Source organism: Acartia tonsa, chromosome 9 (assembly GCF_053477335.1).
Source record: "Acartia tonsa isolate MP-2025a chromosome 9, ASM5347733v1, whole genome shotgun sequence".
NCBI classification, from domain to species: domain Eukaryota; kingdom Metazoa; phylum Arthropoda; class Copepoda; order Calanoida; family Acartiidae; genus Acartia; species Acartia tonsa.
In genome coordinates this window covers 14,802,591-14,829,541 of record NC_137268.1, presented here as the reverse complement: position 1 = coordinate 14,829,541, position 26,951 = coordinate 14,802,591, and the positions used below count along the sequence as shown (strand labels likewise).

The window sequence follows — 26,951 nt, the reverse complement described above, 5'->3', positions numbered from 1 at the left end:
GAGGTGGATTCTTAACAAATAATTTGCCCCACTAATCGCTCAGTGGGGCAAAATTGTTTTCGTGAAAAGTCCACCAAAATCACATTAAAAATCTACAAAAATTAAACAAAATTATAGAAGGGTTATTAACATAATGTTTTATTTATTTTTTTTAGATTTTTTATATGATTTTATAGGATTTTTCACGAAAACAATTTTGCCCAACTAAGCGATTAGTGGGGCAAATTTTTTTAAGAATCCACCTTAGGTCTCAGACCTACAGAAAAATCATGTAAAGCATTGTATTACAGACAATTTCGCACGAACAATAAAATAAAAATCATAAAATGATTTCCAGTTTTATTAGCACCGAGAGGATAACGAAACTAACCTTAATCTTATAATTTTTCACTTTCTATTTATATACGATGTTTATAATACGATGGTATAAATAGTTATTTTATTTAAATTAATATATGTACAAATTCATCCTAGACACACTTAAAATTAAAGTAATTATCCTTGAAAGTTTACTCACGTAATTGAAATGCACTGCATGTAAATGAGATATACTAGGGATCGACAGCCGTAGTCCACAAAATGTGAAAACATTATCTTCAAACATGTTTGTCCTATTGATTTCAAACTTTGCAGGATGATTCCTAGCTACAATAGTTAGGCACGATTTAGAAATCGTAGGTCAGCAAAACATGTTGTTTTTGAAACCTTTTGAATACTGATTCTTATTACAACAATGTACATTGTTATAAGCTAAGCATCTACATAATCAAGTCCTAAAAATGAAAGTATGTCCTTAAATAGTATCCTTCATACAGTTTTTAAACAAATTTGCTCACAATTTTGTTTAGATTACATATATTTGTATTCTGATTATTCAGTTCTCACACTACAATTGTTAATGTTCGTTAATCCTACCGTTTCAGAGCTTAGATTTTATGACTGTTGTTATACTTATTTTAAACTTTAAAGCTGCCTTTCCATCAAACCGCTATTTCAAATTATAATTGGACGTCTATCAATCCCTTAAACATTACACAAGTAAGACCACTATATTAATATGAATAAAACTGCGTAGGTTTTACATAAGGTAAAAAACAAATCAATTTAGAAAATGATTTTTTTCTCCTAAATTTCAGATGAAAGAAAGTAATTGAATTGTTTGTTGAAAATTAACTTTTATCCCCAGCTCAACAATGAATTATGATCTTATCCTTGAGGAACTTGGTAAGTTATTTAAATGATTAGAATAGTGGTTCCCCAATGAACCACTAAAGTTATGGAGGAGGGTTAGTTCTTTTTCTTTTGCCCTACCTTGAATGGGAGGGGACTAATCAAGCATGGTTATCCTGTAACAAGTTTAATCTAACCTTACCTGACCCAAGGCAATAAACACCTTCCCCCCCCCCCATTAATTTCAATTTTGTTCCAAATTAGGGAGCGGGAAATTTTGTGCTTAAATACGCACATTGAAGGAAAATGCCTTAAAAACAGACAGACGGACATACACCTGTATATTCCTGTATGTAATCATTATTTAGTTTACTCAAAGTTTACAATATGTAAACAATAAAAAATGGAAAAGTACATATTGCAAAATAAAAGTTTTTATTACATAATTGAAACTTTATTTTTTAGACTTAATTTATGGATTATTTGTAATGTTATCTTGTAATGCATTAAACATTAATCGTTGATTAAACAAACTATGGTGCTTCCCTTAAAGTGCTTAGCAAGCACTGAAAACCTCCTTTTCCTTAATGAATTAACAAATGAAGAAAGGGGGGGAGGGGACTTTTTTATGCCTAAAATTACGTGTATTCAATTGTAATTCATCCAGACCCTTAACTTTTAAAATCAAGTACAATAATAATAGGAGTGAGATTTTTATGGGCCCAAGGTACTTTGAGGGAAACCGCCAAACTGAAAATTCAAAAGGGTAATAAAGACTTCACAGAAGATGTTTCAAAAATAAAACAAAATTATTTAACCAATGCAATTACATAAAGTAGTAAGTATTTTTTGTCTAAAGCTTAAGATCTCAATATCTACTGAACTGAATGAGTTCTCTATTATAAGTAAGCTTTATATAGGTCCCATGAAGGTTTTAGGATATTTCATTTTAGATTTAAGACTTTGGGATGTTTGAAGTTATTTTTCTAACCTCTTTCTGCCCCTTTGAATTATAATACAGTGCCCTTAGATGCTAGGGAAAAAACCGCTAGTAATAAATAAATCTCCAATCGGACGTAATAGTTATTCTTAGCTTAATTTTAATATTTATTTTAGGGGAGTTTGGAAGTTGGCAGCAGCTTATTGCTGTTCTTCTCTGGCTCCCAGCTATGATTGATGGAATTGAGGTATTTTATACAACCATTATTATGTTATAAACTATGTAGTGCATTAATAATAATTTTAATAGCAAATCTTCTCCAAAAGAGTTCGTACGTGGTTTGGTCAAAACATATAACAGCATTCACTTAGCCAGGTTTACTGGCATCCAGTGCCCGCAAGGATGGAATTATTAAAAAAAAATAACTCTCAGTTATGTGTCATACTCATAATTAATTAAAAAGTCATTTAGTTATAGTCATTTTTCTTTTACACACAAAAAAAATAAATTTAAAAAACGGGTTTCGGGCGTTTAACGCCCCCCCTCCCTTGACCGTTAAGGGTTAAGGAACTGGATATTATAATTCTCGTATTCATTCGAACCCGGTGGATAGGAACTGGTTCTCATCCATAGGAAAAAAACTATGTCTAGCATCGTATTATATCCAGCTTTCTACGAATATGAAAATGTACAATCACAAGATTAAAACCAGTTTTTTAGCCCGTGCCTTCGGTTTAAATTTTATGATTTTTATTTAATTACTCGTGGAGAATTGCCTATGATAAGATGCAATATATGTTTTTTTTTAAGTAAGGCTCAGAACCGGTTTTAATCCTACAGATATCAATCGGTTTCAAATCTTTACTGAAAAGAAATTTATTACTTGTTTGTATTAAGATTTTGATGGCATCTGTAACGGGTTTGAGTCCCAACCAGTTTAGATGCAAATTTGACAGTTGTGTCAATGATAACGGTGCCTTCTTTCCAGGTAAGTCTGCTTATTTAAGTTTTTGGTCCAATAATTAATCAAGGTTTAAAATCTTAACGCCATAATAGACTTATACAAAGAAGTCTAGTTCATAATTTAATTAATAGGATTTAAAAGTTTTCATGCAAATTTATATACATATTATTGCTTGGATGTTGCACCAGATTTTCATGTACTCTTATAAAATGATGCTCTCATAACAGTACCTCTTTTCCCACATCCCCTTTCTCTCCTACTGGATGAACGAACTGTCTAATAAATGAGGTCCATATTAGCAAGCTAAATTGACGAAAAATTTTCTCTGACAATATATCTACGTATATCCTATATCCAATATCATTCATAATATAATACTGATTAATCAACTAGTCAATACATAGTGTACAATTACATAGTAAGAAACCAAATTAAATAATTGGTAATTTTATAACTTCATAATTTTGTTTGCGTACTAGCAAACAATAAATCAAACAAATAAATGCGTACTTTTAATTAAATGTTAATATTTAGATAAAAGATATGTCTATATATTGAAGTATATTTTGTTTGTAAGAAGCAATATTTGAAAGCCACTAAGATTAAAAACAAATGTATATCCATTCCCATTTAAATGCAATCATTTAAGAAGGACTAATGAACCTGAGCACTTCAGTAACGCTTTCAGTCACACGGCTGCGGCTTAATTCAGATTCTGTTCCTTTGGCTGTATTTGGTTTAGTCTAAGTGTGGCTGAAAGTGGCTACGGATACCAAGTGCCAAGCCCTAATTTAAAATGAACTTACACTGTTTCGCTTAATAAATGAAAAATCGACAAATCAATCATCAACAGATTGGAAAATAGAGGATCTTTGCTTCACCAAATAAAATATCCCTATAATAAAGTAACTATTTTGAGGGAGGCTACAATAACCTTATTAAGAAAAATGGCCCCTAAAAAATTACTCCCCCCCCCAAAAAAAAAAATATATTTTTAAAAACTAAAATAAAAAATGGGTTTGGGTGGGAGGTCGACCAACCCCCTTCCCCCAAAAACAAATTACTTTAAAAAAAATTATTTAATAAAGGTTTTAGGATTCAACTCCCCCTTCCTCAAGTGTCCCTAGAGGTCTCTAGGGGCGTAGCCGCTAGTAGTGTAAAAAGTATTTGTAATAGACAAGTCGAATTGTGTAACTGAGATAATGAACAAGTACATTAATAGCATTTTATTTACCTATTTTGCTATCAATTAAGTTATATTGTCTTTTGTTGACACTTTTTGTTAATCCAGTTTTTTCTAGAGTTTGATAGTGATTTTGAGAGCAGTAGCAATGTCCTGTATGATTTCTACCCCAATAAGGAGTAAGTTTTTTTTTTTATTTTTGAAGATTTTTACAAAATATAACATATAATTTGAAATGTCGTTATTGGACATTTATGTTTCATACATCTATAAAAGACAACAACAAATGCTTTGTTTAAGTCAAAATAATAAAATTACCAATTACCAAACATTAGTTAGCTTTTAAATCTTTGGTGATTGTTAAAAAATACTTAGAATAGAGATAAAACAAAAAATAAACTTTTAAAATCTTAGATTTTAGATATTTGAGATATGAATAAGTTATTTGAAATTATGATATATTTGGGGGTATTTCACTATATTGTTTTTTTTTGTTTAGTGGTTCCCCAGATTTCTGTAAGCACTACCAGATAGTCCCAGATAAAGATGGGATTTGTGACTTTGCTAATCCTACAATCAATACAAAGTAATTTTTTATTATTACTTAGATAAGCAATTTTATTAGCTGGTGCATTATTTGCCAAATGTACCACTTTTCTGCACTACCTCTCCGATTTTGTTAATACTCTATATTTTGGTCCGTTGGGTCATTCAAGGATGCTGGATGGCCAAAAAAAAGTTTCAGAGTCCCTGGATGTCTAGATATCTAGCTATCTATGAAGGTAGGTAACAAAATTGTAAAAAACACCCATTTTTTCACAATTTTAAAAATTATTTTTTTCATCAATCTTACATCCAATCTATACATTTTATACACCAAAATGATCGTTTATTCATGTAAAAAGCGCACATAATGCTATTTTGGCCAAAACTCTAATTTTACAGGGTGTCCAACAAAAAGTGTATTTTGGATATCTAGCGTAATACCCAAAATACCTGTCCGAAAAAAATCATTTTTTTTGGCTTAAATCCTGTGTTTTATCTGTGTGCATATGTGGTATATAACGGTTCGGACCACCCGGGACTATAAGGTTGTCAAATTTCACTTTGGGACACCCTGTAAATGTGATTTTTGCGTCTGTAGAGCTAAAACTTGGTCCAAATTGGCTATTTTTTTCAAATTACTCTAATATGTGTCTTAGTATGTTTGGCCATAGTGTTTTCTGACCAGATCAATAATTTCATATTTTTTGGACACCCTGTATTTTCAAAAAAAGAGAAAAAAATTTTTTGTTTTTTTTAAATTTTTTTTTCTATTTTTAAGTTACTTAAAACTGTCATATAGATACAGATTTTGACTAATAACAATAATATTTGCCTATTTTACATTTTTTTACACTTTTGGGACACCCTGTGCATGTTTTTGAAAAATGATGGTTTTTGCCCATTTTTGGGGGGAAGGAGTCGTTTTAGGGCCATAGACTATTTCTTCATTTTTGTAAAACTTTTCAAGACACATCATTTGTTATTTATGCAAAAACCGCAAAAACCGACCCGTTTTGCCGTTATTCACCGCCAAAGGCAGAATTTTTTACGTTTTTTGCCGTTCCCGAGGTTCTAATGGGCATTTGTGGTAAGAAGACGTTGATTTATCAAGATAACCGTGAAATACTTTTATTTAAGCATTTTAATTTACTAAATTTCATGTGAAGTAAATTTTTTTGTATATCCAACCGATTTTTGTCAAAAGGAATTTCAAATGCACATGATTTATGTTTCTTTTATCACTTATGTTATAGCAATTATTTATGTTATATTCACTTAATTTTCTTGTTTTAACAATTGAAATCCATCTTGATGAAAAACGGTTAGCTGCACAAAAAATTTTACTTCACATGAAATTTAGTAAATTAAAATGCTTAAATAAAAGTATTTCACGGTTATCTTGATAAATCAACGTCTTCTTACCACAAATGCCCATTAGAACCTCGGGAACGGCAAAAAACGTAAAAAATTCTGCCTTTGGCGGTGAATAACGGCAAAACGGGTCGGTTTTTGCGGTTTTTGCATAAATAACAAATGATGTGTCTTGAAAAGTTTTACAAAAATGAAGAAATAGTCTATGGCCCTAAAACGACTCCTTCCCCCCAAAAATGGGCAAAAACCATCATTTTTCAAAAACATGCACAGGGTGTCCCAAAAGTGTAAAAAAATGTAAAATAGGCAAATATTATTGTTATTAGTCAAAATCTGTATCTATATGACAGTTTTAAGTAACTTAAAAATAGAAAAAAAAATTTAAAAAAAACAAAAAATTTTTTTCTCTTTTTTTGAAAATACAGGGTGTCCAAAAAATATGAAATTATTGATCTGGTCAGAAAACACTATGGCCAAACATACTAAGACACATATTAGAGTAATTTGAAAAAAATAGCCAATTTGGACCAAGTTTTAGCTCTACAGACGCAAAAATCACATTTACAGGGTGTCCCAAAGTGAAATTTGACAACCTTATAGTCCCGGGTGGTCCGAACCGTTATATACCACATATGCACACAGATAAAACACAGGATTTAAGCCAAAAAAAATGATTTTTTTCGGACAGGTATTTTGGGTATTACGCTAGATATCCAAAATACACTTTTTGTTGGACACCCTGTAAAATTAGAGTTTTGGCCAAAATAGCATTATGTGCGCTTTTTACATGAATAAACGATCATTTTGGTGTATAAAATGTATAGATTGGATGTAAGATTGATGAAAAAAATAATTTTTAAAATTGTGAAAAAATGGGTGTTTTTTACATTTTTGTTACCTACCTTCATAGATAGCTAGATATCTAGACATCCAGGGACTCTGAAACTTTTTTTTGGCCATCCAGCATCCTTGAATGACCCAACGGACCAAAATATAGAGTATTAACAAAATCGGAGAGGTAGTGCAGAAAAGTGGTACATTTGGCAAATAATGCACCAGCTACATGAGTAAGGTTAAAGCACTGCCAGTGTAGGCCCTGTAGGGGTTAGGCTTGAAAAAAACATCAGAAGCGTGCAGAAGGAGGTTGTTGGGGGGTTATAGAAAATAATAATAGGGGGTGGGGGTTATACATCACCCTAAAGAAAGAACCATGGGGGGATGGATGTTAAAAGTAACAATTGTATCTCTTTATTATTTCAAAACTAAATTTTACTTTAGTGTGACAAAGAGCTGTGGTACTGATTCAACTTTCTATTATGACAGGTTTCGTTTTTATTTTATTTGTTTAAAAATACGCTTTCATTCTAAGCTATATTAGGAATAATTATCTCTTTTCGTTAATCTAAACAGGTTAAGATTGTCCTATTGATTTTAAGCTTTGCATGATAATTCCTATCATAATCAGGTATGATTAAGGAAAAATAGCAACTCTAAAACATGCTAATTATTTACTTTTTTAACATCAAATTTTTGTATGTTATGATTATCCTATTCATGTTGATACCTATTACCACAAGGTACAATGTTGTAAGTAAAGCATCTTTAAAATCAAGTCCTAAAAATGTAAGTTTGTCCATAAACAGTATTCTGTTTTGCAACAAATTTATTTACAATTTTGTTTAGACTTCTTAATCTTCTTCTTATTCAGTTAATGTTCGTTTGTCATACCGTTTCGGAGCTTCTCTGTTATGGATAATGCCATCCTTATTCATATAGAAATATACAAAAATAAATGAGGAAAGTCTGTTGAAAGAAAAAAATATGTAAAAAAATTTCCGGCGTTCTCCTCTTTTTTTCAATTTTGGAAATTTGAGTACCCCCTCTCCCCCCCCCCCCCCACCCCCCCGACAGAGAACAACTATTTAGGTTAGGTTAGGTTATAGGGTAGGCAGGTTAGGAAGCCGAGCGCTGCGGCCAGAGTTCATAGAGTTCTGTCGGGAGGGGGGGGGGGGGGGGGGGGGAGGAGTGTACTCAAATTTTAAAAATGAAAAAAAAATTCTAAGAGGATATTACAAACTTTCCTTTTATATAAAAGTACCAATATTAAGAAAAACTATTTTTATTTCTTGATATTGATTTTTGTAAACTTTTCAGCTTTGACATGGATGATTCCTATATAACAGACTTTGATATTGTTTGTGATAGAGAAATTATGTTGCCTATTGTTAACAGGTAGAACATATAATTTGTTAGAACCATCTCCAACAAGTTCAGATAGACTTACATATACAGATTTTTATCATATCCATATGGGTAAAAAACAAGATGTCTCTCTGTCTTCTATCTGCCTGATTGTTTTTACAGAAGGATCTCGCTAACCACTGAACCGTTATGGTTCTCCTTTCTGGTATAGCTTCTCATAGGTCCTGAAAAATTGTATAGCTATTTTTGTGGAGGGTACCACTACCTCCCAAGAGAAATCGCAAAAACCCTAAACAAATTTTAACGTCTCGCTAGGCGGCGATATAACTGATATAACTGTTACTTAAAAAAGGTTATTTTTTTAGTTTGTTTATGATTGGATTGATGGCTGGCAGTTTTGGATTTGGAGTAATGTCCGATAAATTTGGAAGGAAAAACACTTTAATTGCAGGTTTAGTTATTCCTATTTCATTAAGTATTAAGGTTTTTTTAAACTAATGATCTCTGAAAATTGTAATCTGTATTTAGATAATTTTCTAAAGCTAGGTCAGAAGCAGCTACTGAACATGTAAACAAAGAGAAATAGTGAAAAAAAAGTCAATGAAAATTACAGAACATCATAGATTAAGCTTTTAAACAATTGTTCAAAGGAGAGGAAAATTAAACTTTCAATGATTTTAGCCATTATATGTTCTGCTGGAGGTTCTCTGCTGCAAGCTTTTATGCCAGAATTCTATTCTTTCACTCTCTTCAGGTAAATATTTTCTGCAATATGACCATCTTTTTATTGCAATGAATTAAGCAAACAAGGATGGCATCATCCATATGTAGCGAAACACTAAAAATCGTATATAATATTACCGATAAGGCGATTTAAATAGTATTTGTTAAATCAAGAATATTGAATAAAAATAATCTTACGTAATTTTATATTATTTTGATACTTATATATTTTTTATAATGAAAGACAAAGTAAGTAACATACTAGATGTTCAGAACAACGTACAATTTAAATTTGATACCAAAGACATAAGGAAATATGTAAAAAGAAGGTGTATCAACTTTTTTTTATATAGCTAGCCGGTTCTTTTAGTAAGTAGTAGATGTAAAATTTTTCATAGAATTCAGATATGCAATCGTTTTTTTTGTAGACCTCTTATTTTTTAAGTAATTTAAGTTTTTTAAAAAAATAATTAAGTCGGTTTTAAGGTACTAAAACGCAACAAAATAAAAGAAGAAAATGGCCAGTAAGAACAAAAATAGTAAGATCTTAAATTTGACACCTTACTTTTAAAATTCTGTTGAGTAATTATTGAAAAAATCTATTTTTTTAACCTCGGTTTAATAAAAACTTTAGACCTAAATATTTTCTCAAACAGACATAAAAAACATGGGTTTATATATACCTTTAGAATCAGAAAAATATTACGAATCCATTGTAAGCAAAATTGAAAAAAAGTAAAAAAATATAAAAATATAAAAATGGCCAATTGTATTTTTTGTTCTGGCAACACTATCGTCTTCCCTTTTTTACCCCCTCTATACCCCCTTCCCATTTTTATACTCAATTCAAAAGTTAAGACGTTGCCTGTACAATATAATATGATATTTTCATATAATTCCTTTTATTGTAGTTTATATACTATATTGTAAACTTTTGTTTTCAATTTTGCTTACAATGGATTCGTAATATTTTTCTGATTCTAAAGGTATATATGAACCCATATTTTTTTACTTGTGAAATGATAAAATTGAGTTCAAAGTTTTTATTCTCGTGGGTTTAAAAAAATCGATTTTTTCAATAATTACCTGACAGAATTGAAAAAGTAAGGTGTCAAATTAAAGATCTTACTATTTTTGTTCATAATGGCCATTTTCTTTCTTTTTTTTGTTGCATTTTAGTACCTTAAAATTGACTTAATTTTTTTTTTTTTAAACTTAAATTACTTAAAAAATAAGAGGTCTACAAAAAAACCGATTGCATATCTGAATTCTATGAAAAATTTTACATCTACTACTTACTAAAAGGACCGGCTAGCTATAAAAAAAAAAGTTGATACAACTTCTTTAAAAAAAAATAACTGTCCTTTCATCTTTGAAAAAAAAATTCTTTGGAACATTGGGAAATTTACTTTCAATTCTGTAATCAAATAAATTCTGAAAATCGAACCAAAAACAAGTTCGCGAAAGTTATAAGAAAAGTGTTAAAGTAGCTAAAATCTTTGAATTGAAATGATAGATATAGAGAAAGGGGGAAGATTATCGTCCATTTAGGTTGCTGACTTGGACAACATTTATTGGTCAGCTTGTTCTTACAGTAGGAGGGCAGGGCATGGGGTTAATGTGGTGAGTGGGGGGACCGTTATTTTAGTCAGCTACAAGTTGAACTTAATTAGAGTACATTATAATCTGGTGTAAGATCCAAATAATAATAAACCCATTATTAGAATGATAGCTGGAGCTGGAGCTGAAGGATGTTTCCTTATCCCTTTTTCTTTATCCATTGAGCTTGTTGGTATCAAGGTACACACATTTTATACAGAGAGAGAGAGAGGGGACAATGGGCTGTTCATTTTACAATAACGTTTTCTTATTCATTTGCTTAAGAACTTTATGGACTTTTATTGAATTTTGTTTGGTTGTTTATTAAGTTGAGTGTTCAAACGTTTCAACCATTAATTTTATATACAGTGAAATTTATGTGTCATCATTCGAGATGTACATAAATTTATCGGCCATTGTTTTATCCCTTTAGATCCCTGCATCTTATCAGGGAGGAAGGGAGGGGACAATGGGCAATTAATTCAATTTTATAGTTGTGACACTTTAAGGTTGAAAAACCAGATAATTCCAGATAAAACGAGTATTTCTGATAGTGCAACTTTTATTGGAAATTTATTCATTTTTTAATCAATTTTAATTCAAAATGCACCATCCCCCAGATTACTAAAAGCCTCGGATTATCAAGATAAAGAACTTGGTAGCAATTCATTTACTAAAGAATATTAGTTTTAGAATTTAGCGTATAAAAATAGCATAAAACTATCTTAAGATTTTAATGATAAAAACAGTCTAAAAGGATTTCAGGACCTTTATGCATCTTCCCTAAAATATAGAACTTAATCGGATCGGTAACCAAATTCTTAACCTATATATAAACAAAACTTACTACTTTTTATTGGATATTAGCGCAGCTTACTATATGTGTATGAGCATGTTATAAATGGACATACGGATTTTCTAGTAACAATTGAGTTTTTATGGTTTCTAAATCGTAATAAATAATAAACAAGAATCAGTTAAAACAATTGTATTAAAAATTATTAAAATAACAACAAATTCTACTTAAATAATACATATATGTAATAATCATATCACAATAGAATTGTCAGGTAAATATAAAACAATTGAATCAAAAATGATTTATGGGTATAGTCCCATTCGTGGCAACACCCCTTAAGGAGCGATTCGTCGTATTTTCAAAATTGCTTGGGGCTGGAAATAGGAGAAAAGCTACTATGAAAATACAAAGAAACTCCCCTTAAGGGGTGTTGTCACGAAAGGGGCTACCCTGATTTAATTACAACAAAATAATAAATAAAAATAAAATCAATTAGATTAACTTTTTAAAATTTAAAAAAATTGTCAGTTTAAGACGTACCTACACAGTTACACACACTAGGTATAAACAAAATAACTTGATTAAAAATGTTTATGAATAAAAAAGGTTGCAGAATAGAATGTCTCAAGGATATTTTTAGTTTTGTATTTAGATTTATGGTTCTAATTCTTAATTATATTTGGTCTAGTTACAAAAAATTACTTTTTATTGATAAAGTCTTAATAAAACATATTTTGGAAAGTATCAGATAAAACAAATTGATAAAAGTAAAATAAACTTCTAAATGACCCCCTTTTAAATAAAATTAAACAAGGATGACAACATCCATAAAAGCGAAGCTCTGAAATGGAAGGACAAACGAATATTAACACTTGTTGATTGTCAGAACTGAATTAGCAGAATATTAATGCTTCAGTACAAACAATATTGTAAGTAAATTTGTTGCAAAACTGCATAAATAGATAATACTGTTTAAGGACATACTTAAATTTTTAGGACTTGTTTATAGAGATGCTTTGCTTATAACATTGTACCTTGTTGTAATAGGAATCAGTTTTCAAAAAATCTGAAGAATCGGATAATTTGTTATCAAAAAAGTTAAAAATCAACATGTTTCAAATTGATGTACAGACATTCTGGTATTGATTATAGGGTTGCTACGCTTTCTAAATTGTACCTAACTATTACAGGAATCATCATGCAAAGTTTGGAAGCGATAGGACTATTTTGACCTGTTTAAATTAACAAAAAGAGCTAACTCTCTGTGACTGAGGTACGGACGGACGTACGGACGGACCGACCGTCATCATAGAAAAGCTTCGCTTTAAAAAAATAAAATTATGTAAATGTCAAACTACGGACCACCCCTAAACGCTGCAGATACCCTCCGTGATGTAACTTAAATTCTTTCTTGCACGTTCGCACCATATCAATAACATCTTCTTTCGGGAAAGCTATTTTTCTCTTTGTTAGTCATCTGAAATAAATATTTTTTTTGTATTTATAGGCTTAACTGAAAGGTAAAAATATTAATTCGGCACTAATATAAATACCAATGAAATTATTACCTACTGCTACCTAGTTAAAAAACCATAACTGGAAATTACTTTTGGATATAGTCCCTTTCGTAACATCGCACCATATGGGGCGATTCTTCGTATTTTTCACAGTAGCTTTTTTCCTATTTATAGCCCCTGCGGGAGGCTCTAACCCAACGGGCCATTACCTAACCCTGTGGGGCAACCATCTAACCCAATATAACCTAACCTAACCTAGCCTAACCTAAAATAACCTATAAAAAGCCATTTTAAAAATACGAAGAATAGCCCCATATGGGGCGATGTTACGTAAGGGACTATTCACTATTCCCTTACTTTTCTCAAAATTAGGTACCTAATAAGAATGAAATGATAACCGAAAAGCAATCTTCTAACTGCTAATAATTAGTGGCAAAGGTACAGTATGATTAAAAATGTCAATCTGTATGTATTTCCCTTCCTAACATTCCATTAATTACAACATATTTTCTTAATATTTAAATTTCTATGCTTTGGTAGTTGTCAACTTTGTTTTGATAAAAAATGTATATATACCGTAACCATTTTGTTGTTCTCCTGGAAACCTAGGTAGTATCACATTTTCTGCTTGTTTGCATGTTATACAAGATTTCATCTGAAAAATATTAAAGATTCTTATAGAGTTGCTTTGTTTTCCAAGTCATACCTGATTGTTATAGAAATCATCATGTAAAGTTTTAAATCGATAGGACAATTCTAATCTGTTTAATTTAACAAAATGAGCTAACCGTAATGGACAGACGTACGGACAGACCAACCCTTAAATTATAAAAAGCTTTGCTTTTAAAATTTTTATAAAATCATCACTAGAATAAATTTTATCTTGTAATGTAATGCCCTCTAAAATGGAGAACTATATCAACATACAAAAAACGTATTACTATATATAAAAGATACAAATATTATATTATATCTTGTCAATAAAACATTTAAAAAAGGAAACCAAAAATCGCCACGTGTCACCAAATTTTTATTCAGAAATGTGTGTGTATATTGAGACGCTTGTTTGTGTATGTATTTCTTTCTAATATTGCCATACACTGAGCTATAATCAACAGCAGAAAATATATTCTATTAGCGTAGCTACTTTATAACTCATTTATTTTAAATTTGATTAATGAAAGATATCTAAAAGCAATTTAATTATTAATTTTAAAAAAATAAATACAATAATTTCTATAATCATAACTGCAAACAAATATTCCATAATTATTTTTTCATTATGATTTTAAAACAATTAAAGTAAAAATTTTCTGTCTGTTTGTTTATTGTTTACATTTTTATTAATGCGCTAGTTTTTATAAGAATGCCACGTCATGTTGCATGATTTCTCGTGACGTCATTCATATTTTAGTCCCCAAAGTCAGTCAGAAACTGCTAAATTCATGCACATTCCCTTTAAGCCAGTCCCCAAAGTCTAAGACTCCTAAAATATGAATATTCGATCCATTGTCCCCTCCCTTCCTCCCTGGCATTTTATAGCTCTGTACAAATTCTTTCCTGAACAACTAAAATTTTGATAAGGGGTAAATAGGTAAACTTGAGTCCTAAAAATTTTAAATCCTAAAATTGCACATGATTTTTTTTGTTGGTTGCAAGGGGGGGGGGGGTATTAGACAAAATCTCACATTTTTTTGTGTGAAATGTAAATGCACATGGCAATCAAATTTTAAGTTTTTTTGATGGTAGGGGTGGGGAGGGGATTAAATTTTTTTTCTACAAATATGAGGGGGGAATGGGAGGGATGGTCACCCCATTGTACATCATCACAATGACATTGCACATCTTAACCTAATAAAATGCACTAATAAATTTGTTTTATCACTGCATTGCTATATATTTGTTTATTTTACTAGGAAAGAGTTCCATTCCTACCCTGGGTGTCCTATTCAACTTTACTGGCTAATTTCTTATCTGTACCTCTAGCTGGTGGAGAAGCTCTTGTGTCGTAAGTATCTTTTGTTCAGAAATTTTAGAAACAAAACTATATTATATTTTTATTTTATGTGTTAAGGGGGGGGGGGGGTTTAATGCAACCATCTCGTAATCAGTGAGCAAATGGCACTTAGAATTCGAATTTCCATCTGAAATTTTGCATGAGTAATCCTTGGTAGGTCTATTTTCCCTAAATCAAACAAAAAGTTGGAAAAGTAACGGCTAACGGCTGACAGCTCAGCTGTTTTGTCATTTTTTTGTTATCTATATTGCAAATTAGTCACGAAACCTCTCTCAACATAATACTCTTTTCTACTCCAAAACGCTATCAAACGGTTCTACACGGTAGCTGTTGGTGCTAGAAGTTTTAAAAATGGTTATTGCTATCATTTAACATGAATTAAACCAAAAATATGTTTTAAAAAGTTGATTCCTACGTAATTGATGATGGATTTACCCTGAAAATAGGCTAAAAACGGCTGAACGGCTGAGCCGCTAGCCGTTACTTTTCCAACTTTTTGTTCGATTTAGGGAAAATAGACCTACCAAGGATTACTCATGCAAAAGTTCAGATCGAAATTCGAATTCTAAGTGTCATTTGCTCACTGATTACGAGATGGTTGCATTAAAAAAACCCCCCTTATATTAATATAGTTTTCAGTATGGCTATGAAATCGATTAATATCCACTGGAGTAGAACCGGTTCTTAGCCACATTGAGAATCGAATTACAGACAATTTTTCAAAAATATTAAAATAATATCATAAAATTAAAACCAGTTTTATTATCTCGGAACTATAGCCCCTCGAGGCCAACAAAACTGGTTTTATTCTTAAAATGTTCATATTAATATCCGCGGAAAGCGTTCTATAATACGATGCGACTAATAACAATTATTTTTATTCATTTCTCAGTAAAAAAAAAAACATTTTAATTATTTCATTCAGTGCCTTTGGATACTTTATCAAGAAATGGAAAACTTTACAGGTGAACTTTTGTTATCTTGTTTTTTTTTAAATGTAAAATTTCTAGATTTGTGCATCTTTAAGACTTTAATAGATCTTGAAATTCAATACATTTTATGACAAACAAAATCAACAAAAAACTTAATAACCAAACTTAAAACTTTACTTAATCTGGCAACTTTAAAATTTCTTTTGTGACTGTTTAATTAAAAAAATACAATATGATACATCTTAATTAATTTCTTTTAGAGTTACAAAATACTCTTTTCATAATTTTTTATAATATAAAATATTTAATATCTTAATTAAAATAAATTTTTATGTTTTTAGCTTGTAATGTCTGGCATTTGTCTCAGCTTTTCTCTCATATATTTCATACTTCCTGAATCACCTAGGTTGGTATATAATCCTTATACTAAAGTAACAGGATGTTTGTTTGTGTGTCTGTGTATCTGTGTGTCTGTGTGTAGCGAAGGATCTCGCTAACCGCTGAACCGATCGGGTTCTCTTTTTTAATTTTTCAACTAAAATTAAAAATCAGGGGGTGGGCCCCCCCCAAAAAAAAAAAAATTTCGCCCCACCCCCAAATTTTTTTTTTTACTTTTTCTTTGAAAATCTAAAATAAGAAATTAGGTTATTAAATTCGACTCTCTCCTCCTCAAGTGCCCCTAGAGGCCTCTAGGGGCGAAGCCGCTAGTATACATATATAATATTTATAGATAGATATAATAGATATTATGCTACTTTTACATTTTAATGAAACTGGCGGATGTGCCCCTAGGGGCCCTCAATGTTGGGGGAGGGAAGGAGGAAACTTGACCACCCACTTTTAATTTTAGTTTTGAAAACTATAAAGTTACAGCTACCTATAATGTTTTATGGTTTTTCTTTTCTAGGGGAGATTTTTTTTCTAAAATAGCTATAAACCTTCCCAGGACCTATTTTTGTTTATAACATGAAAGTACCTGTATATTCAAACGAATTTGCAATTTAATTTTAGTCTATGCAATTACAACACTTTTAGAAATTAGAAGGATCTTGAAATTCTTTAAGTAGTTTATTCCTTTTTCAGTTTTAAGATTCACCTTTTTTTATAGAAAATTAACATAAAAATGAATATTAATACAAAGATGCAAATTTTTATTGTCACAGTTTGTAAAGTTTAGGAATATAAAAGTTTGAATGTTTAACATTAGGAAATACAAATAATAAACTTTTCTGCATTATCCCAATAATTGAAGAAGAATCACAATATAACCTACTTCGATGGGTTGTGATTGATTTCATAGCTTAGTTTAATATTATTTTGGTAAGTTTTGCATAGAAGTTCTAATAAATTCCATAAAATTTTTTAAGGGGATAAGAATTATTTACAAATTAAATGTATCACTTTGGGGAATTTGCACTCTGTGTTTTTGTTTACCTGCATCCTTTTATTGTGCAATTTTTGCAATTATGAATTTTGTACAAATAGAAAAAGTTTACTGTAAAAGATGAAAAAAAATAACTTGATACACTACAATTAGCCTTCAATACCTAGGCCTCAAAGAAGTTCGGTTATACCTAAAAAAAAGTAAAAATTTAGCTAGAGAGGGATTCTGGTTTTTTCCTCTTGAAGCGTATGTATAAATTAGCAATGGATGTATTATTACTTATTTCATACACCAGAATATCATGTACTCTAATAAAATGTAACTTGTAGCGGGTTAAAATAACGATCCCCCACATCCACACCCTTAACCCCATCCTCTATCCTCCTACTGAATGACGAACTAATAAGTGATGTCCATGTTTGCAACCTAAATTGGCGACAATTTTTTCCTGGATGTTTCAGAGATCATGATAACAACTAAACTTAAGCAAACTTTTTTCATAGAATACAAATTTATTAGATCATCAATTTCAATTAAGATATTGAAAAATAAGTATCTAAAAAATATGTCTTTCATTTCGATATTTTAAAGAGACTCTTAATTCTGCATTAAATCATTAAATGTTGAAGACATATTTTACATAAAAATTCAATAATTATATTTTCCTAGCTTAAGATTTCTTAAAATGATAATTTTGCAGTATGTGAGGATTTTTTCATTTTTATTGCGCACAATGCTTATTTGCAACACATACTTTTCATTGCAGGTTTTTAATCAGAAAATCCTAGGAATTTTTTGTCTTAAATAGGATTTATGGTTTTTTATTTCAAATACATATAACTTTCTTATTCTTAAAGATTGCAATACTAAAATCCAAGAACAATAATAGTTATTTCTCGCATCGTATTATAAACGGCTTTCCGCGGTTATAAAATGTTCAATTATAAGATTAAAACTAGTTTTTTTAGGCCCAAGGTGCCGAAGGCACCGGCTAAAAAACTGGTTTTAATCTTATGATTGTACATTTTTATATTCGTAGAAAGCTGGATATAATACGATGCTAGACATAGTTTTTGTATAGATGAGAACCGATTCCTATCCACCGGATTCGAATGAATACAAGAAAAAACATTATAGGGTCAATAACTTTCTCCCCCACTAAATAGAAATAAATTTGACCTCAACCATAAAGTATAAAATTATCTCTCAAAGTATTGTATAGAATCTTATCATTTTTAACATTTACAAAAATCCTTGCCCCTCCTGGAGAGCATTAAACCTGAGTTTTCGGATCAAATTTACTAACATTCTATAAAATTTAGATGGTTGATATCCAATGGAAGATACAAGGAAGCTAGAGCCTTGATGGAGAAAGCTGCCAAGAAGAATAAGAAAGTTATATCTGCACACCTTCTTGAAGAACCTGGCAAAGACGTGGAGGGTGGTGAGTAATTGAATAATAATAGTTATTTATGGTATTCATTTAAAAACCAATTAATATCCAGTGGATTAGAACCGGTTCTTAACAATACAAAAAAAACTATGTCTAGCATAGTATTATATCCAGTGTTCTACAAATATAAACATGTACAATAATTATATTAAAACCATATTTTTAGTCCGTGCCTTTGGCATCTCTGGGCTAAAAAAACTGGTTTTAATCTTATAATTGTACATTTTATATCCGCAGAAAGCTGTTTATAATACGATGCGAGAAATAACTATTATTGCATTGTAATATATGTATTTAGAAAGCCTTCCGTAGATATTAAAATAAAATTATAAGATATGAACCAGTTTTGTTAGACCTGGGTTGAATTATATGATAATATATGGGTTGACAATAAAACTGGTATCAATTATATGATTTTTAATTAAACTTTTGTAGAAAATTGTCTGGTATACAATGTTCTACTTGATTTTTTGGTATGACTGAACACAGGTTCTAATACAGCAGATATTAATCGGATACAAAGCTACACTTGAAAATTTTTTTCATTCTTTTTAAAATATAAATTTCTATTTTGAAATAAATTCAAACACATTTTTTGTCTAAAATTACTATACCTAAATTTTTCTGAAATATTTTTTTCAGGTGAAGAGACCGAGGGTAACAAAACACCTGAAGCTCCTAAGGACGATGGCCAATATGGCATCAGGAAAACAATTAAAGGGTGTTTAAAAAAAAACCAATCGCTTCACTCATTTCAATATAAACCCTACAGTTTTTGTCAAAAACTAACAAAAAATGACCCAAATCATGTCCCAGCAATGACAATGAGATAGCACTATTGAATTTTGATTTCTACTCACATCTCCTGTGCACTACAGCTCGAGTCCTAGCCCTTGTGGAGAATTTTTCCTTACATGGAGATTAGAATTCAACGAATCGTCTTAAGTACTTAAAATCTTGTATATAGACCCCATAATGTTTAGATTCTTTAATGGAGCATGTAAAGAACTCTCTGTAGACACCTTAACCAGGTTTCTAACTCAATCCTATCCAATTTGGCATAAAAAAGACAGATCCATCAAACATTTAGACATGACAAGTCTCTCTAGTTCTTGATGTTTGACAGATCTTTATTTTTGATGTCAAAATGGCTCAGATTGTGTTAGAAACCTGATTAAGGTGTCTATAGAAAGATTTTTACATGTCCCATAAAAAATTCTAAACATTATGGATTCTATTTACAAGATTTTAAGTACTTAAGACAGTTTGTTCTTTTTTTTTTAAAGACAGAGCAGTCATGTCACAATGTTTGATTGGTTTGTCTTTTTGATGCCAAATTGGCAAGGATTGAGTCAGAAATCTTGTTAAGGCGTCTATAGAAAGGTCTTTACATGCCCCATTAAAAGTTCAAAACATCATGGGGTCTATCTACAAGATTTCAAGTGCTTTAGACAGTTTATTCTTTTTAAACAAACAAACAAAACTGTCTTAATTTGTAATAGAATATGCACTCTCCCCGTAGGGAAAAATTTTCACAAGGGCTAGGACTTGAGCTGTAGTGCTCAGAAGAGGTGAGTAGAAATCAAAATTCAATAGTGTTTTCTCATTGACATTGCTTGGACATGATTTGGGTCACTTTTTTGTTAGTTTTTGACCAAAACTGTAGGGTTTATATTGAAAAGAGTGAAGTGATTGGTTTTTTTTTAAACACCCTTTATACATTAAAATATGTATCTTTAAGTAAATTTCTAGTCAAGTAAATTGGGACTTGCAAAATTATAAGTTAAAGATAAGCTATGCTTTGTACCTAATATTAAAAGAATAAAACAATGGAAAGGTGCAGGATATATTAACAGGGGCAAATTTGTCGTCAATTTAGAATGCTAATATGGACCTCATTTATTAGTCGGTTTGTTCATCCAGTAGCAGGGGATTGGGTAAGTGGTTTGGATTGGGATATCACTATTTTAGCCAGCTGTGAGCATCACTTTACTAGAGTACATGAAAATATGGTGCAACTTCCAAGTAATACTACATAGATTGATATGATATATATAATGTTGCATAATAGGGACATGTTTCATCCATCAGTACGGAAAATTTCCATAGCCTTGTTTGTGTGCTGGCCTGTTATCACACTCCTCTACTATGGCATTTCTTTTGCTTCAGAAAAGTTCCATCTTGGTGGAGAAGATCCTTTTCTTGGGTAAGAAGCTTTTTTATAAATTGTGACTAAATACTAAATAAGTGCAAAAGGGGGGGGGGGCGGTTTAGGGCCTGTTTAGGATTGTTTATGAAGGCTGTTATAAAATGACATCATACTGGCCTACCATTCATTAATTTAAAGTACACTTGCCTTTGGCCGTTGGTAATTTAGTCTGTGTAACGGCCTATGATTGGTCATTTGGATAATATGACGTCATTTTTAATAGGCACTATAACCAGCTTCCTTAGGTAACAATCACATGTTAATCATATAATTGATTTGGTTGAAGGATATACTTTTAATAAACAAATAATGTGCACACCCATGACAAAATAATAGTATCAATACACTCCCTATTCCCCATAGGTGTCCAGCTCCCTTCACCTATCTATACCAACCTTGGGAAGCATCTAAACCCCTCTGATAATCTCCCCAAAACAGCCAAATGATTGTTGAGGTAAAAAGGTTACATCAATTAAGCCATCAAAGGACGCTTTATTGACTTTCAAGAATATTTTTAAGTAGAGGGTAGACCCGTTGGGGTTGTATCCCCCTCTCTTATAACTCGGAAATTTAGTTAACACCCCTTTTGGTGTAACAACCACATCAATTTGGGTTTAATTAGGGTGGATGTCTCCTAAAAAGAAACACTCTGCCTTATCCATTGTAATTAAATGTTTTTAGAATGATCCTGGTATCACTGATTGAGATTCCCTCCTACCTCTTCCTTATCATAGCACAGGATGTAGCTGGAAGGTATTATCTATTTATTTACACTACCATCCACTTTGTCTGTCTGTCCGTAATTTCATGTGGGAAATATGATTTTCCCAGAAGCTATTGAAGATGTTTGGCTGATTTTGTGTGTGAAGATTGCATGTGCCCATGAGCAATTCACTTTGTCCGTCCGTCAGTCTGTCATGCTTCAATTAAAAAAAAATACATGAGAAAGGTGTCGTGATTTTTTTTTATAACAAATGCTCTTCTAATATCATCGATTAAAGTTCTGATCAATGATTACTTTATGTTATGTGGAATTCTTTAATTTAGTCTGTACTAATAGTTATGCCCCTAGAGGCATCTAGAAAAAAAATAAGGTGGAAAGAGAGGGATAGTCGACTCCAACCTTATCATTTTTAGTTTACAAAGACAAACTAATAACATTTTTTTGGAGGGGGGGGGGGGGTTTCTAAAAACGATTTATCTTATGAGGGTGATAGTACCTTCCCCTAAAAAGATTTATATTGTAAATTTATTACAACTCTTTTATTTACAGAAAACCTTTGTTTGTGATGTGTATGTTGTTACCCGGTATTAGCTGTATCGTTGCTGCCTTCATTGGGGTAACAATTTGTCATTTAATTCTTATTTTTTAGCAGCTAAGCAATTATATAATTTGAATAGTCTGTCCGTCTATAGATAAAGCAAGGGGGAAATGTTAATTTTTCAAATGCTATTCAAAATACGGTTAATTTTCTTTATAATATTCGTGTACTTATCAGACAGTCAGATTTATTTTGGCAAATTTTGATTTATTCAGCTCCTATTATAGATAACGGATGAATGTCCTGATCGATGTGCATATGTTTGTTTTCATTCTTGGTTCCTTGATTAAGTTAGTTGTTTGGTATATAAAGGCCTAAATGTTTTCAAATAAAGAAAAAATACTCTTTTTCTTCTTTACTTGATACTAGCAGCTGCACTTTTAGTGCATTTATTTTTGAAGGGGTGGGCCTTAAACCATCCAGGACTTCTGTGAAGCTATTGTGCAAATGTACCTCAATCAGTTCAATAGTTTAAGACAAAAAGTCTTATTCTATTATTTAAAGTAGTACGATTTTTTTGTCTGTAGTGAAAGATCTCGCTAACTGCTGAACCGAAATGGGTCATCTTTACTGTGTAGCTTCTTATAGGTCCAAGGAAGGTTTTTAACTATTTTGGGGACAGGTATGTCCACAATCTCAATTTGCCCCTAAAAATAACTTCCCCCCCGCCTTTTTTCTTTCTCTCTAAAAAAAACTAATGAAAGTGAAGGGTAAACTTCCTTCTTTCTCTTAATTGTCCCTAGAGGCTTCTAGGGGCGTAGCAGCTAGTCTTATATAATAATATTAGGTAATATTTTTTTTACAATAAGATATTACCTATTTTCAGGAAGGAACATTCCAGATTATCCTGATTTTATTTGCAAAATTCTGCATCTCTGCTGCTTTCAATCTTACCTATGTTTATACAAATGAATTATATCCTACAAATATTAGGTATTCTTTTATATTTTAAAGTGTATTAAAGTTTTTAAAGTTTTAATGCATTACTTTCCTCATACGGAGGGGGGCTGCTGTGCATGAAACTTTAACATCAGGACTAACAACCAAGGATAACTAAGGGGAGCCAATCTATTCTTTTCTAGAGTTAACAAACACCCAACAGACCACGAACTTGTTTTGGGCAAAAGCACTCCGCTACTCTAACTATACATGAAGTAGAAGCTTCTGATGATTATATTCGCTACTATATATTTAGCTGTGACAAATTCAAAGGGTGGCTCAAATATGACAAAAAGAAACATATATAAAGAAATATTCAGTTTAATTCTTTATATGGAGAAATCTATAAGGTTATAAAACTGTTTAATTAAAGTAAATTAATTGTAGGTGTCTTTTAAAAGATCCATTTCCTATTTGTTAATTTTACTTTAGAAACACGGCTGTAGGTCTTTGTAGCACCGTAGCCAGGTTTGGGGGTATTCTAGCTCCATGGATTGGAGTTTATCTGCCAGAACAGGTCAATATGGGATTTTATATATTACAGGAATACAGCTGTCGGTATTTGCAGTACCATTGCCAGGTTTGGAGGTATTGCGGCTCCCTGGATTGGAGTTTACTTACCAGAACAGGTATGAATGTTTCTTTGGATACCATCATTCTACTGTAAGTTTGTGAAGTATGTAATACAAAAATGTTTCTTTGGATACCATCATTAATTTGTAAGTTAGGGGATGAATTTCTTTTTCTTGAAATCCTTGTCTTAGCTCAAATGGCAATGGAAGTAACACCCGACATTGAATATAATTAATTGTAAGATACGTCCTTTCTTGTTTACAGGTGATTTTTCCAGACGTGAGGTTTGAAGGAGGTTTTAATTCATATCCCAGGAAAATTTACATCCTTGACAAACTAGAAGAAGTTTTTCCAGAAACAAAATAAATTCCCATAACAAATATTATTCTATTTTTTTTTTATATCATGTATGTTTTTCATTTGAAAATTTGCAGAAGAAAAAACATGGTAATCACAATCACATAATCTTTAACAAATCATTGATATACATTTATTTTAATTTTATAATTATACTTAGGGGTCTTTGCCAGAATGGGTTCCTCTATTTATCTTTGGTCTCACATCATTCATAGGTAAAACAGTCGGGCCCATTGCCGCACCTTTATCTCAGTTCTAATTATAGGATCAGGACCTGCAGGATAATACCTGGATACTGAAAAAGTCTTGAACACCTATATTTTATATAAGGATTTACTACTTGAGGATATTTTAGTAATTTGGTAGGATAGGATGCTTTGTTTAAGTCAAAAAATATTTTTGCTCTTTACCTGGATGACCCTGTCAGGTTTGCTGGCATCCTGTGCCCGCCAGGATGGAGATATTTTAAAAAGTCCAACTCTCAGTTATGTACCATACTAATATTTAAAAAGTCACTCAGTTAGAGCCCTTTATCTTTCATACACAGAAAATGAGGTAGAAAAACCGGAGGGGGTGGGAGGGTTGTCGTTTTGGTGAAACATTTTGATACTGCTAGTTTGTGCAACTTATTTAAATTAAATCACCCTAAATTTTGAATCCATCGAAGGAGAGAACGTGTTTATTCAACATAACGTTAATTTTCTTTGTGTCATTCCTCCCCATCTGATTCAACTATTATTTAATTGTAAGAAACTAATGTGTAATATTATTTATTCTTATCGCATTTGTTTCATTAACAAGATTTTAAAAGCAAACTTGTTTACTTCTATAGATTTAAAGTTTTTATTTCATTAGAATATGAGTAGAATATTTTTTACATTAAGGTGGAAGTTTAGCTATGATGTTACCTGACACTATTGGTCATCAACTACCAGATACTTTTGAAGATCTAGAGGTGATTTAAAATTTTTTATCTTACCTCGTAAGGGGGGGATTCTCCTTCCCTTTGTTAAATTATCATCTAGATAATCTAGAGCATCATCCACATTTAATGAGATGCAATACTCTAACACTTAAGGATATTAGGTTAAGTAACATCCAACATACAACCAACCTTTTGATTGTACGACCCTTGCCTGAAAACTCTTAAATGTTTATGGTATTAAGTTGCGTCTGTTTATGGGCCAATGCATACCCCCATTTCTGACTATTTATGTCGCGCACCTGACATAGCAGCAGTAGGAAACATTTTAACATCTTTAATTATGACGCGGTGTCGGACAAGCGCATGCACTACGCATTTAGGTTGGGTTATGGGTTGAATATGTAAAAAAATTTGTAATTATTTTCAGTATGGCTTTAAAACTGACTTTTAGCTGTACCGAAAAATCATGTATCATATTGTATTATATTCAGATTATAATATGATGCGATGAATAACTATTTAAACTTTTTAATTTCTACTATCATGTACTCTAAACAAATTGTAAATAGCTCAGAACCTACTTAACATATTATTCTATCTGTTTTTAATTGCATTTAAAGAAATATGAATTCTTTTTACATGTACATTCTTTCTATAAGTAAATTGGTAAAGCTTTATATTATTACATGATCCCAACAATCCAAAAATCCACCAAATTCACATATTATCAAAAGTATTGATATGTCTGTTTTTTTAATATAATTTATTTTCAGTATATCAAGGCAAATTCTAAACCAATGTGGAAATGTGTTACGGGCAAAAAGGAGGATGAATCATAGAAAATTTACAACAATAATAATGTATTTATTTTTATAAAATACAAAATCTAAAACATAATTCCAAATAGTTTAAATTTCTAATAGTAAATTCAATAAAATATTTTTTAAAATTGTCTATTTATAAGCTAAAAAACAACATTATGAGAAAAAATAAGGATTTTTTATTATCTTTGTTTATTGACTTTATTATCTTTTGTTATGATTATTTTGTTGAAATAGATAATAGAATTAATTTATTTTTTTATTCCTGAATATTTTAGAGAAATAAACAATTTTTGTGTACATTCTCATTTAATTTAGTTTTATACAAATTGTACCCATAGTTAAAGCAATGTTTTGAGAGTTCCTATTATTTGATTAATAAGATGACTTAAAGATCTTTTATACTGGATGATAAATTGATATACAAATAATGCTAAACAAATATAACTCTTTATTTATAATTATTTGAACAATAAATCAATGAAAAAAAGTTCCCAAAATTTTAGGCCAACGAATAAATGGTTATAGAAATATAGGTTACTCAGCAATTTACAGTAAAATGTCTCCTTCCTCTTTGTTTTTTCCATATGGAATTCTAATAGGTTAACACTGTATGATGGTTATAATAAAAGTTAAACGTCATTCTAAAGTCAAGCTGTTTAAAATTAACTAGGCAACTTCCAGTCTAATTGTAGAGTAATTATTTTGACCCCCCCCCTTTTCATAGCCAACCCCCCCCCCCCCCGAAAAAAAACACAGAGACTAAGTTTAAAGAATAGTATTAGTTTGCCATAGTTTAGTTTGGTTATGTTGTGTAGATTAGAACTTCGCAGATTTTTGACTTCACACATTAGATATGAGCTTAAAGAATTTTACTTTCTTTGGTTGAACGGAAAAAATGAACGAAATAATTTGACTTTTCCAATTTCTTCATTTCCTATGTTCCTTTTGTAGCAAAATATCTCAACAGTTTTAAAGGGTGGGTTGGAGAAAGCACTCCTTCGT

The 26,951-nt window shown here is 31.0% G+C and overlaps 1 protein-coding gene and 1 long non-coding RNA gene across 3 annotated transcripts; one reads left to right on the top strand and one right to left on the bottom strand.

The window, feature by feature from the left end:
- Positions 1 to 1,129: 1,129 nt before the first annotated feature.
- LOC145328287 (organic cation transporter protein-like) lies at positions 1,130 to 26,246 on the top strand. Of its 2 annotated transcripts, none has more exons than XM_080171909.1 (23): positions 1,130 to 1,224; positions 2,287 to 2,357; positions 3,008 to 3,098; positions 4,376 to 4,436; positions 4,757 to 4,843; positions 7,453 to 7,497; positions 8,329 to 8,406; positions 8,742 to 8,827; positions 9,058 to 9,130; positions 10,824 to 10,899; positions 14,931 to 15,022; positions 15,957 to 15,996; positions 16,305 to 16,369; positions 18,670 to 18,791; positions 19,443 to 19,507; positions 20,873 to 21,006; positions 21,691 to 21,762; positions 22,283 to 22,349; positions 23,158 to 23,264; positions 23,815 to 23,899; positions 24,361 to 24,415; positions 25,085 to 25,155; positions 25,899 to 26,246. In XM_080171909.1, the coding sequence occupies exons 1-23, from the start codon at positions 1,194 to 1,196 to the stop codon at positions 25,962 to 25,964; spliced, it is 1,740 nt and encodes a 579-aa protein (XP_080028035.1). In that variant the 5' UTR covers positions 1,130 to 1,193; the 3' UTR covers positions 25,965 to 26,246. The 2 variants fall into 2 exon arrangements, with proteins under 2 accessions (XP_080028035.1, XP_080028036.1); XM_080171910.1 differs by lacking the exon at positions 23,815 to 23,899 and adding an exon at positions 23,703 to 23,787.
- On the bottom strand, positions 11,672 to 14,550 carry LOC145328286 (uncharacterized). Its single transcript, XR_013882415.1, has 2 exons — positions 13,591 to 14,550; positions 11,672 to 12,974 (listed from the first exon to the last, which is right to left on the bottom strand). It is a non-coding gene; the product is annotated as an uncharacterized LOC145328286 (long non-coding RNA).
- Positions 26,247 to 26,951: the final 705 nt, after the last annotated feature.